This window comes from Ptiloglossa arizonensis, chromosome 7 (genome assembly GCF_051014685.1).
Source record: "Ptiloglossa arizonensis isolate GNS036 chromosome 7, iyPtiAriz1_principal, whole genome shotgun sequence".
NCBI classification, from domain to species: Eukaryota; Metazoa; Arthropoda; class Insecta; order Hymenoptera; family Colletidae; genus Ptiloglossa; species Ptiloglossa arizonensis.
In genome coordinates this window covers 17,658,435-17,672,067 of record NC_135054.1, presented here as the reverse complement: position 1 = coordinate 17,672,067, position 13,633 = coordinate 17,658,435, and the positions used below count along the sequence as shown (strand labels likewise).

The 13,633-nt window shown below is 42.0% G+C and overlaps 1 protein-coding gene across 28 annotated transcripts in view; it reads left to right on the top strand.

Annotated features, from left to right (window-relative positions):
- Nucleotides 1-11,859, top strand: part of Para (sodium voltage-gated channel paralytic) — a 70,804-nt gene extending 58,945 nt beyond the window's left edge. For all 28 annotated transcript variants that reach the window (XM_076317003.1, XM_076317005.1, XM_076317002.1 and 25 more), the window contains 2 exons: nucleotides 1,343-1,647; nucleotides 2,144-11,859. In XM_076317003.1, coding sequence (XP_076173118.1) covers nucleotides 1,343-1,647; nucleotides 2,144-2,926 — 1,088 coding nt within the window. In that variant the 3' untranslated portion in view covers nucleotides 2,927-11,859. The remainder of the gene's footprint in view (nucleotides 1-1,342; nucleotides 1,648-2,143) is intronic.
- Nucleotides 11,860-13,633: the final 1,774 nt, after the last annotated feature.

Below are 13,633 nucleotides of genomic sequence, written 5' to 3'. Positions count from 1 at the left end.
ACCATACAGTTTCAAACTTAATTTTCTACAAGAATAATATACTAAGGGCGGTACTGGATATGAAATGGAGACAACAGATGAATGCAGGGTCATTTTGATTCACAGTAGAATTTCCATTGTACACAAGTTTCGAGATCAAATTTACATACAACTACACATTAATAAGCAATTATATACGTACAAGATTTTGTTTTTATTATAGTTTTATTTATTTAAATATTTCTCTGTCTTCCACCATTTTCGAGTAAACTCGTTTACACGTTCGATCAGAAAGTACAACAACCAGGTTAAAATGACACTGTATCCGCTGTGAGATGATTAATCGATATAATATCACCTTCCTTATTATCTTTGTCTGTTACGAACGAAGGTGTACAAGTATTTCATCCAACCAGTTGTGGGTTAACACACCACTGACCAATATCTACATATTTTGACAATAACTTAGATTTATCCAAGATTCATTGCCACCATTGTTTGATTATTACCATAATGTTGTATTTCACCGGATTCGCATATGTTAATCGATGTAAAGACGATCATTAGTCAAAGCATCGGGGTAAGAGCGGGTCTGTATTACGTTGATTTTAATTATCTCTTATTCGAAACTAGCACTTCACTAGAGAGAACTGATCTAACTGGTAGTTGATTCATATTCAAACATCTGAATGCCTTACACGAAATTTTGCAAATAGTTTCTTTTTTTTTTTCTTCATACAGCACCGCGTCATTGAACAAGTGATCGTGCTTTTGACAAACTTCAAAACTATCAAGCAACATTGCATGCTTGTTCTCCCGCAAAATTCTCGACACGAAATGAAATACTCTGGATGGAAAGTTCTTAGAACTGCATGTTTCTTTTTCTCTTATTACGAGTTACACGATCGCTGTGCATCAATTTTAAACTTTCTCGTCGCAGCAAACCGACGAGAATAAGGAACGAGAAATAGTCTTAGTTTTCCTTTTCTATCGACCAACCAGCATCGAGCAATTTTCACGTTTTTATTCGTTACTGCAAAATTTAGAATTTATACAATCTCGCTTACGGAACTAAAAGGGCTCGGAATGCACAGTTCTTTTTTTTCTTTTTTTAAATATTTTATTCATAGTGAATGAATCAGGTTCTAGAGTACTCGGAAACCTAGACAACCCTTGCAAGAACAACCTTCCCACGATAGAGTACACAACTGCATGAGAATTAGAGGAACATCAATTAACATAGAGTGCACTGTGAGATAAATTGCACAATTCTTACCCTTCCTCGAATATCATCATAGAATAGCGATGCATTTGAACGATTTACACGGCTCGGGAAACTAACGTTTCGTCTGTTCTCCTCCAGGTCTGGTTCTCAGCGACATTATCGAGAAATACTTCGTATCACCGACGTTGCTCCGTGTAGTAAGGGTGGCAAAAGTCGGTCGTGTGCTTCGACTCGTGAAAGGTGCCAAGGGTATTCGAACTCTTCTCTTCGCCTTGGCGATGTCGTTACCAGCCCTCTTCAATATTTGCCTATTACTGTTTTTGGTGATGTTTATCTTCGCGATCTTTGGAATGTCTTTCTTCATGCACGTCAAAGATAAAAGTGGACTGGACGATGTGTACAATTTTAAAACGTTTGGGCAGTCGATGATATTGCTATTCCAGGTAAGTGAACATACTCGACAAGACCTAGATTACATTTGGTTGTTCGGAAAGTCATTTCGTTTTTTTTTCTTTTGGTGAAAATGAAACACGATTCTTTTAGAGCGTATAAACGTTTCATTAAATTATATATCCTCCATTTTGGAAAACGAAATAACTTTCCGAACAACGTAACAGTATGCTACGGGAATCCCAAGTGTCACATTGAACGTTCGGTAATCGATTTTAACAAGATGAAGTTAATCTATGCGAGCAATATATACTCTAACTTTCTCCCCATTGTACAAACAAAGTGATTTCGATCTCTAACCATCTTTCGGTCGCGTATACAGAGTAATATTAAACTACAAACTCCAGTTACTCGTAAATTACCGTATAAAAGATTGAGTTACCCTAACGGAAGTTCTAGTACAATAACACCTGTAAGAATCATCCCCGCAGCAACCAATTGGCCCCAATAATCAAACAGACTGATTTAAACGTTCTTCTATCTGTCAAGATGTCCACGTCCGCCGGTTGGGACGGTGTACTCGACGGTATAATAAACGAGGAGGACTGCCAGGAGCCAAACAACGAGATAGGGTATCCGGGTAACTGTGGCTCATCAACGATCGGGATTGCCTACCTACTCTCGTATCTGGTGATCAGCTTTCTGATCGTCATAAACATGTACATCGCTGTGATCCTCGAGAATTACTCTCAGGCGACCGAGGACGTGCAAGAGGGTCTCACGGACGACGATTACGACATGTACTACGAGATCTGGCAGCAATTCGATCCGGACGGTACGCAGTACATCAGATACGATCAGCTCTCCGACTTCTTGGACGTGTTGGAGCCACCGTTGCAGATCCACAAACCGAACAAGTACAAGATCGTATCGATGGACATCCCGATATGCAAGGGTGATCTGATGTTCTGCGTGGATATACTCGACGCGCTGACGAAAGACTTCTTCGCGCGCAAGGGCAACCCGATCGAGGAGGCGGGCGACATCGACGTTCAGGCGCGCCCCGACGAGGCGGGCTACGAGCCGGTTTCCTCCACTTTGTGGCGACAGCGCGAGGAATATTGCGCGCGTCTCATACAGAACGCCTGGCGGAAGCACAAACAGCAACGTCTAGGCGGGCCCAGCGAGGAAAGCGACGACGCGGACACGGATCCGCGGGTTAGGCAGACCGCGGTCCTGGTCGAAAGCGACGGCTTCGTGACGAAGAACGGTCACCGGGTCGTGATACACAGCCGATCGCCGAGCGTCACCTCGAGAACCGCGGACGTCTGATCGCCGACGTCGACGTCTCCAGCACCGCCACCGTCGTAGCTAGCGTCGCCGTAGCCACCCGGTGCCCGTCCGTGCGACGTAAACAAGCTCCTCCAATTGCAGCATCGCCGACGACGAACGCCGAGAATTAAAACGTCGATCCTGCACCGAAAGCCGTTACTGATACTGCTCTCGGGGAGCAGCGGCCTCACGGACCTCGCGCGCGCGCTCTCCATCGACAGCCTTATAGTTGTATAAAAGAAAAAAAAAACAAAAAATACATTCCTCCAACGAGTTGCCTTCAATCGACTCTTAAAACGCCACGATCGTTGGAAGAGACACGTCGCCGGCCGAACACGAGCGAGGACGACAGGACGAAGAGAGAGAGAGAGAGATAGAGAGGAGATTGTTAGAGAGAGTTAGGGAATTTTTCAAAGCCGCTCCCATAGAGCGATTTATGGAAAAAAAAAAGAACGATGGAAGACTACGTCGTGTACACCGCGTCTACCCGTCATCCGCTCGCGGGCTGAGCTTGTTCGCGGTAGCAGGAAACACGAGACGGAGGTATCGAGGCGGAGTGGGGGGTCCAGATCGGTTCGCGCAGCATGGTGTAACGATAAGGGCGAACGTATACGAAGAGGAATCGAAGGACAAGTGCCCGAACCGCGAGCCGCTAGGAGAACGAGTCCAGAACGGGTAGGGGGGAACGGAGTGGGGGGAACGCGGAGAGAATGCGCACACGACCTCTGCGCGTTCGGTAGAAGCGACGCAACCTTCGAATCGACTTCCCCAAATCAAGGTTCGAAGGCTGTCGTCGTTTACTCGTAAACCCCCCCCGTTAGCTGCCCGCCCTCCCTCCTTTCCCGCTCGGAATCCTGCCTTCGATGGACTTCGTGAGCGCTCCTTAACGTTTCGAGATTTCACAATGACGATCCGCGCTGGCTGCGTTAGCTGCATACGCGTTGTCGAAACGACCGAGAGAAGAAAGAAAGAAAGAAAGAAAGAAAGAAAGAAGGAAAGAAAGGACGGATGGATGGAAGGAAGGAAGAGAGAAGTAAAAAATGGAAAAAAAAGAGAAAACAAAAACATTAAAAAAAAAAACAAAAAAAAAACACGAGAAACACACAATGAAACGAAATCACATTCACGAGACGACGACAATGAAACGAAGACCTACACGTTAACGGTGAGCTAGAGTATATATATATATATTATGCCGCATTTCCACAAATCAGCGATCGTTTCATCCCTTAAAACACTCGACAAAACAAACAAAAAAATAATAAGTAGGCCGGTTCGTAAATTCTATCCGCGATATTGGATTTTTTACACGGGGTTTTACAGCGGTCCGCCCAACACGCTGGATGAAATCAGAAACACACAAGAACGTTGATTCGCGACAACGGGTCGACTGTTCGCGGGTGACATTTGTTATTTCGATCGGTTCGCCTGGTCATCATGCTGTGGTGTGTATCGGATGTTTCGAACTTGAACTCGGGGATAGGGAAAACGAGTATATATGTATGTCGAGAAACGACGGAACAACGGAGAAAAACGAAGACATTGACGAAGACACGTTGATCGTAACCGACGATTAATAGTGGGGATGATCAAATAGGATGATTACGATGATGATTATCAAATGATGATTTTACGTGGACGGTGAACGAGGATGCGACAAGTGAAACGACTCACTCGTGAAATGTACGCGTAGTTACTACAATTCGCTCGGCTTGAAAAATTTCTGCGCAAAAAAAAAAAATACGAGCGCGCGAACGTCCGCTCGCGCGGCTTTGTTTTATCTGGCTCCCTCCCTCTCTGTTCCTGACACTACGTTAGCCTCATGCGCGCATCACCCGACGCTCTGTACGGTCATCCGACATCCCATCGTTTTATCAGCGATCTGGCATTTTTTACAATCGTATCGTCCGCGAAACAGTTCAAAAAAGAAAAAAGAAAAAAATAAGAATCCGAATCCTTAACCCCAGAGAGGAGAAGAGTGTCGATAGATAAGCCCATTTGTCCAATAAGCGAAAAAATTCCTTCCGTATCGGCCGGAGATCCTTTCTCACCTTAGAGTTTTCAGAAATGGGATTCGCCCTCGTGCCTTTACGTTTAGTTCGTTTCAAAATTTGCGTTTTTCGTGCCTGTGTCCAGGGTGGCCACGTTCGTCTACCCGGTCAAGCTATAAGACGGTAGCTAATTTTCTAATATTAGACACGGGGAGAAGGAATTCGTCGATGGCCTGGATAGCTCAACCGATAATAGTCCAATAAACGAAAGATTTCCCCCAGTTCGAATCCTGGCTCGGTATACCAACCGACCGATTCCTTCTTCTCTTAGAATCTTCAAAAGTTGGGACTCGCCCTCGTGCCTTTACGTTATAGCTTTTTCGTATTGTCGAATTTTGAGTTCAAACGGTAGTCGGTCTTCAATGTCGGACTTAACGAGAAAGAATCTGTCGACGATCTGGATAGCTCGGTCGGTAAAACGGATTCTATTTCTCCCCACAAGTCTTCGGTAGAGCAATACTTTTCCAAATTCCGTTCAACTTTCGTTTGATTTCCTCTTCTTCTTTTTCACGTTGATTCATCTTTCTAACTACTCGTTCATTTACACGTTTTAGCTGCTAGACTTACCGAATATACCCTTGTTTGGGAATATTTCGTCTAAAGAACGAACCCTCGGAGATGTTGTACCGTGAACGTGCGACACGGTTCTTGCCAAAAGGGACGGAGAGGGGAGTAGCAAATACGAATCTTGCAATCATCATCAGCTAGATAATTACACATTTGCAAAACTTAACACGGACACAGTCTTACACGACGTAGTAATGCGCTTTGGCATAAATGAATATACACAATAGTGTAACGTTATTTCGAGTAATTGTAATCGACAACCGTGCGCCCGTAAACCCGTCTCGCAGTAAGTGCGTAGTGTGTCGCCTAATGTGAAGTGAATTTATACGCTGAACGTTTCATACGACGAGAGAATTTAACGATTGACTCAGTCGGTAACAAGGAGATCGACACAACTATCTCTGCCGCGTCTCGAATCACAACATTGGCATTCGTACGAGAAATTCAACTCTCAACCGGTGCGGTGAGATATTTGTCACGGTAGTACGAGGTTGATTTTATTAACGAGAATATAAAGAAAAAAAAAGAAACTAAGTAGAGTCGGTGACAAAAATTTGCCAATAATCTTGGTGGAAAAAATATAGTGAGTTACTCGTGGAACACTCGCGAGTGTGTCAGACTCGTTGAATATACCCACATAGGCCCGTAATGTTCTATAAAGTGTCCAGAGCAAAAATATATTTCAATCGTCCTTGATATTCTAGACACCCAACGTTTAAGTGTGCCGTCATCCACACCCCTTAACCGTTTTTACGATCTCACTATATTTCTGCCCATCGACCGTAAGCAAAATTTCACACACGCAGTTACCACGATCCAACAATCGGTAATCCATCCGCCCCGACCAATTGACGATTAAGATGCGTTAATCTTTCGAATTGGATTTCAATGTTTCTCCCGCCCCGAAACTTTTCAATCGATCTTTCCGAGTAACGTACCTCTTTGCAACGACGAGTGTAAATTCATCGAGTTCGTTAATATGCGCCGTCGAACTCCGAACGAGACAGTTGTGTCATTTCACTCCTTTAGCTTAATCGCGGATGCCAAAACGAAACGTTAAGTTTTCGATAAGGATTGTTTGTTAAGATTTTAAAGCGTTACTACTTTGATGTTCGTTGCTTCAAATATTTACTGTATAGTTTCCGTTAAATTGTCGAGCCGTTTCGCGTTTCTCGCGTGGACTCGTACCCGGGAAGCGGCGAGCGGCGGAAAAGAAAAAAAAAAAAAAAGTGATAGTAAACAATCGTACGATCTTCGCCTGCGATCCAAATAGCTGCACGATTGTCCGAGAACAATAACGATTCAACAAGCGAGTCCGAGATAGCCGAATAATAATAGGGGAACACTGCTACGTGTTGGAAGGGAATCGTTCGAGTTCACGGGTCGATTTCGAACGGGTTTACGTGCTTAACGTCGCGGAGAATCGCGTGCCCGATTGCACCTGTACGCCGCGGAGGGTAACAGGTTCGCGTTACCGATCGACAGAACGAAACATAACCTCGGCACGCGGTTCTACCGCGAACCAACCTAAATCGCATCGCGCAACGTACGTACGCATACCGTGGCGGCCATATACTTACACGCGAGACACGTTTCGACTCGAAAGCATTTCTTCTCTCAGGGGCTAGAAAATACAATCTATCGAGGTCATTTTCTCGACCACGAATCACGCCAAGCGCCGTCTCCGCTTTTAAGAAGTGGCGGAACGATCGACGAGGGGGTAACCACTCGGTGACCTTGAACGGCCAATATTTCTCAGCCGACACGGTCGCGTAAGAGAATCACAACGGAACGAGAAACATTAGTGTTGCACGTGGAACGTCAGAGATACACTCGAGGTTCGAAATTGTTCAGATTGGGATCCAGTCTCTTACTATACAGAATTACTCGTATATTTTAAGCTTCTCGCTTCTTAAGTGTGCATCTACGTGAAATTTCATATTCGAAGCCTAAAGTGCCAAGAACGTCTCGATTCTAAGAAACGGGCAAAAATTGTTTTTCTTCTGTACGAAATTACGAGTTCACGAGAGAGAGAGACAGAGAGAGAGAGAGAGACGCTTGCTTGATCCGCGTAAACGAATCGACGAAACTTCGAAATTAATAAATCGTTTGCGTACACGTATGTATGTGGCCGCCATTGTAGGTCGCGCAAAGTAAACCGAAGAACACGTGACGAATGGTGCACATGTGCAGTGAAACGAACGAGTTACAGTAAATGTTACACGTATTGGTATATTTGTACGGATATATCAGATTTTGGTACAAGTGTACGCTAAACGTATAATGTTCACTGTTACTAGAATATGTATGCACTTACTAATAAAAGTATACATTCACTGGCATGGTTGAGTAAAAGCATATCAACGAGTTTACAAATTTCGCAAAGTTTGCGCGCAATTTTGGAAAAAGAGGTATCTTTTTTTTTCTTTTTTGTTCTAATCGGGTGTAAAGAAAGTTCGGATCAGATATATTTCTCCTTATCTTCGAGGTTATATCAGACACGTGGATCGTCATACGGTGAGATCGATTCGTTGCGTAGAACGAGGTCTTCGAGTGCTTGATGTAATCTTTCACGAAGTGTAAATAGTAAATGTATACAATTATTAGACCAAGTATCGGTAATCTGACGAATGTACACATTTATCGATGATATTGAAATCGTGTAAATTTACTGGTAAGTGTATACAGCGACTCAAAGTTCAGACTTTCACCGTACACGTATACACGGTACGAGGTGTACGGTTTACTTCGCCAATCAACGTGACCCCACGTGTCTCTGTATATGTATAAAATACAGATCAACGTATATTGTACGCGTAGGTACTCGCACGAATGAACGTTATCTCGAGGTCGCGCGCAACGAGCGCGTCGAAGACGAGGCGTAGGACAAAAAGAAGTTTGCGTGTGTACGCGAGTGTGTGTGTGTGTGTGTGTGTGTGCGTGTGTATGCGTGTGTATGTGTGTGTGCGCGCGTGTTCGCGTGTGTGGTATGGATGTGTATGCGCGCGCGCGCGCGTGTGTTAACGCGGACTGCGCGATCGTTATTTTTCTACGTTTACATCCGCGATCCGGAAGGAAGGAAAGAAAAAAAAAAGAAAACAAACTAGGTAGCAAGACGGAAAAGGAACGAGGATCGGAATGTAGGTAAACGCGGTTAAGAACCGAGGGTAGGATCGTTCTCGCTGGTCGAAAACGGACGTAACGTGGAAAGAAGCTCGCAGCTCGCTCGAAGAATTGTATCTGAAACGTGGCAGGATACGACGACGAGGACATTGACGTAAAACGACGGTTACGGACGTTACGAAACGGTGTAACGGTCGAGGCTTAAAATATAAATTAATAATAAATTTAAGGGAGCGTGGATCGGTGAACGGAAGATAACGCAAGAATTTAAAGTAAAACAAACAAACAAACAAACTAACCAGAAAAAAAATGTTCATTATTTTAAGCTACGAAGGCTCAAGAGGGTGAGGATCATTGTAAATTACTCGTACAAAATAATTCACACACTATCGGTGTCGAGTCCGCTTTGTCAAAGTATTTTAGAGAAGCCTGTCCGATATTAATGTCCTCGTACCTTTTCTACGTATATTATAATTGCATTTCACGATTCTCGTCGCGGGCCATTCGATGACCTTTCGTGAGCACGCTTCAACGTATACGCATGCGCGTGGCTGCGTCCTCGCGACTCGTTCGTTCGGAAGAGGTCGTCGTTCTTCGTTTCATTCGAGATTCGGCTTTCTTACGCTCCGGATCTCCCGAAGCGAACCAAGGATCCCGATGTCAGACCGCGGATCGTCGATTTAACGAACGATTCGTCGCGTACCGTCTATCGGGAATCCTTTTGCAACGGAAGCGGAGAAAGATTACGCCTAAAGATGTTGCCGTTGCTGTTTCGCGCTCGCGCGCGCGTTACCTCATCGAATTTTTTCTAGACGCACGCGGTTTCTATCGTTGTTTCGCAGAGGTCGGAACGATCGCGACGATAATACCGACAGCATAAACGCGCAACCCGTACACGGAGCACGACGGACGACGACGACGACGAAACGAAATGAATCGAGGCACGAGATCGATCGACGATTACATACAACTCGTCGATCTTTCTTCTATCGATGTACGACGTATCTGATGGTCCGTCCGGCTCACTGTCTAATTACTCCGATACCCCCTCTCGCCCCTTTTTTGAGTTTCAACAACCCTACCGTGCTGTAATATGTGCAAATAATTCGATAATAATCAAATGGTTTGTACGCATATAATATACATATATATTTTCGATACTACTTTGTCGAATGGGCAACCGCGAACTCCCAGAAGCAATAAAAACTCGAGACACACGACGAGCGTAAAAGGCGTAAAAGGGGGCGTGACGAACGAAACGAGATGGGATTTGTTGCGCGCGCAGAAACTGTGTCCCGAAACACACTGGCCTCTTTAACGATACAGACCTTGATCGCGTAGAAATCGTTCTTCCCCGAGAGGCGCGCCAAAATGAAGATCGTTTATTCTTCTTCTACTATTCTTTTTTTCCTTTGCCTCTCGTTTTAATCTTAACGCGGAAACTGATCGATTCGTTGGGACCGAATGTTGAATTGAATCGTAACTTCCCCAGTTTTCAATTGAGTTTACCGATCGTAAGTAAGCCTCGACATTCGGTCCGTTTAATCGACAGCCAGAACGAAAGGAAAAGCGTAAGAAAGTCGGGAACACGCGTCTCGAAGGGTTGCCTGGAAATTCGTTTGGACGTAACGCTCGGGACAGAAACTCGAGAACGTAGGAAAAACGTTCGTTCAATCGGCCAAATTGCTACGGTAACGAGAAGAAACGAGGGAGAGGGGGGTGGAAGAGTATGCGTGGTGTGCTTCATTAATTTTCGTTTGTTTTACCAAAAACGTACATTAAAATACCAGCTTTTGCGCGACGACGGCTGTAAGATATTAAAGAAAAAAAAATATATATATATATACATATATATATATATATATATATACATTATAGGGCTTTCCTTCGTTAAGCGAGGTAAGACGAGGTTTAAACGTACTTTCTCCGTGGACGATACTGCCGTTACGCATTGTATAAAGAGAAATGAAACTAAGTTAACTAATCGTAAATGCACGAAATTTTCTTAAACGGATAGCGAACAAACAAAGGGCTTTGTAGTGTCTCGAAATTCTCGAAACTCATTAACCTAACGTCGTCAGATAATAAATGAGTACACAAAAGCAAAAAAAAAAAATAACGAAACAAAGATCCTAGAGCTGGGCTAACAAAAAAAAAAATACTCAAGCAAAGTGTCAAGCTGCGGAGCCTGTCGGCCAGTATAATGAACAAGCAACTGCCATGGGTCAACAAGCTAGATAGACGAAATGTGCTAAGAAAAAAATCCAATTTTAACGAGCTAGCTGTCGAAAAACATTAAGCGCGAAGGTTCGTCCATTTAAATGCGTGCTCCGTGCGTGCTCGCGCGCGTGCGCGCATGCGCGACCGTGTAACGTCGCTAGACGCATGTGCGGACGCGTGCCGCGGATGCACACGAGCAAGCAAAGAGAGAGACACCGAGATAGCGTGCGTGTGAGAGAATGAGAGAGCGAGAGGGAGAGAGGGAGAGCGCGCGAATGAGAAGGAGATCGTAGAAGAGCTCCTCCGTTGAATGACATTCATTACTATTAAACAAAATAAAATATGGATTATTTGCACAATATTATAAATAATTACTATGTTTACTACGATTATTAAATTAAAGAGCAAATAATAAAAGGGATAAAAAAACTGTTGTTAAATAATTAATACGAAAAAGGGGATGAGCGAAAAACAATACAAAAAACGATTTAACTGAAGACCGATATCGGATTCAACAAAATAAATAACAGAAGATAAACAAAGTAAGGAAGTGACGAGGATATGATGATCAAGACGAAGGAAGGATGGAGGAGGAAACGATTCGTTTGTTATCGATTAGTTAACGATCATCCTTACATTACATTATTGTAATTATATAAAGTAAACGATTATTACCGTAATAGTTACAATTAACAAGTTGTTACCGCTTTGTTATACATAATATAATTAATATACTAAGATTAAAAAAAAAGAAAAAGTAAGCGAATGCATCGTTGATTCGTCCTTTACTTATGTAGATACTAAATACGATCGACTCTATATTGTTTTCAATGTCTTCACCGTATTCCTTCGTTTGCTACCCGATTTCGTTTCGTTGTCGAAAGATTCGGTTTTGTCGGCTTACCTCGCCCGGCCACAATATACACACGTTTTACAGAGATATTTTCAATAAACGAAAAAGCTTAACACTCATACGGTTGTTGTCCTTGTCATCATTTGACCCTATTATTACGGAACGTCCATCGTTTTTACGTCATCTCGAATGAGATTTCCAAGAATTTTATTACCCGGGTACTTGCGGATAATATTATATTATTTCAATTTTTCGAATTTAAGCCATCTCCTTTTGAAAAAGGCATCCAACAATTCGTCAGGATTATAAACAATTTGTGGTCATCTTCATGGTAAGAATGCAATGATATGGTACACCCGGTGACACGGATTCGTACCGAGTGAGGAAGAACACCTTAAGTTTCACTTACTCTTCTTTATAATAAACTTGCAAATTATTATTTATTAAAGACGAATCAATTCATTTTGATACATCCACGTATATGTCATTTAAATAAAATATGCATAATATTCTATTATCTATTATCTAATTTTGCAATACATGTGGCACCATCTACGGAAAAACGCCCAAGTTTGTAGTGAAATGGTTCCCATTTAGGTCATTAGATGCCGCTACTATGTCAAATAGACATATTATACAACAAAATTAAAAACAATAATTCTAGGAACTATATACAACCGAATTTAAATTGTTAGGGCATACTAACAAATAAAATATGCAAAATATTAATTATACTGATTAAATTTCCTATTATCTAATTTTGGAGTACATGTGGCTCCATCTACGGAAAAACGCCCAAGTTTGTAGTGAAATGGTTCCCATTTAGGTCATTACATGCTCCTACTATGTCGAATAGACTGATATTGTACAACAAAATTAAAAACAATGATTCTAGGAACTATACACAACCGAATTGAAATTGTTAGGGCATACTAACAAATAAAATATGCAAAATATTAATTATAATGATTAAATTTCTTATTATCTAATTTTGGAGTACATGTGGCACCATCTACGGAAAAACGCTCAAGTTTGTAGTGAAATGGTTCCCATTTAGGTCATCACATGTACTTACTATGTCGAAGAGACTAATATTATACAACAAAATTAAAAACAATGATTCTAGGAACTATACACAACCGAATTTAAATTGTTAGGGCATCCTAACAAATAAAATATGCAAAATATTAATTATAATGATTAAATTTCTTATTATCTAATTTTGGAGTACATGTGGCACCATCTACGGAGAAACGCTCAAGTTTGTAGTGAAATGGTTCCCATTTAGGTCATCACATGTACTTTGTTGAATAGACTAATATTATACAACAAAATTAAAAACAATGATTCTAGGAACTATACACAACCGAATTGAAATTGTTAGGGCATACTAACAAATAAAATATGACAAATATTAATTATACTGATTGAATTCATTTTTTATTATCGAATTTTGTAGTACATGTGGCACCATCTACGGAAAAACGCTCAAGTTTGTAGTGAAATAGTTCCCATTTTTGTTACTAGATGCCGCTACTATGTCGAATAGACTGATATTATACAACAAAATTAAAAACAGTAATTCTAGAAACTATATCCAACCGAATTTAAATTGTTAGGGCATACTAAATAAAATATGTAAAATATGAATTATACTGATTGAATTTCCTATTATCTAATTTTGTAGTGTATGTGTCACCATCTAAAAAACGCTCAAGTTGTATAATAGGAACATGGGTTTGACATAAATGGGAACCATTTCACTACAAACTTGAGCGTTTTTCCGTAGATGGTGCCACATGTACTACAAAATTAGATAATAGGAAATTCAATCCGTATAATCAATATCATGCATATTTTATTTAAATGGCATGTACGTGGACGTGAATAAAT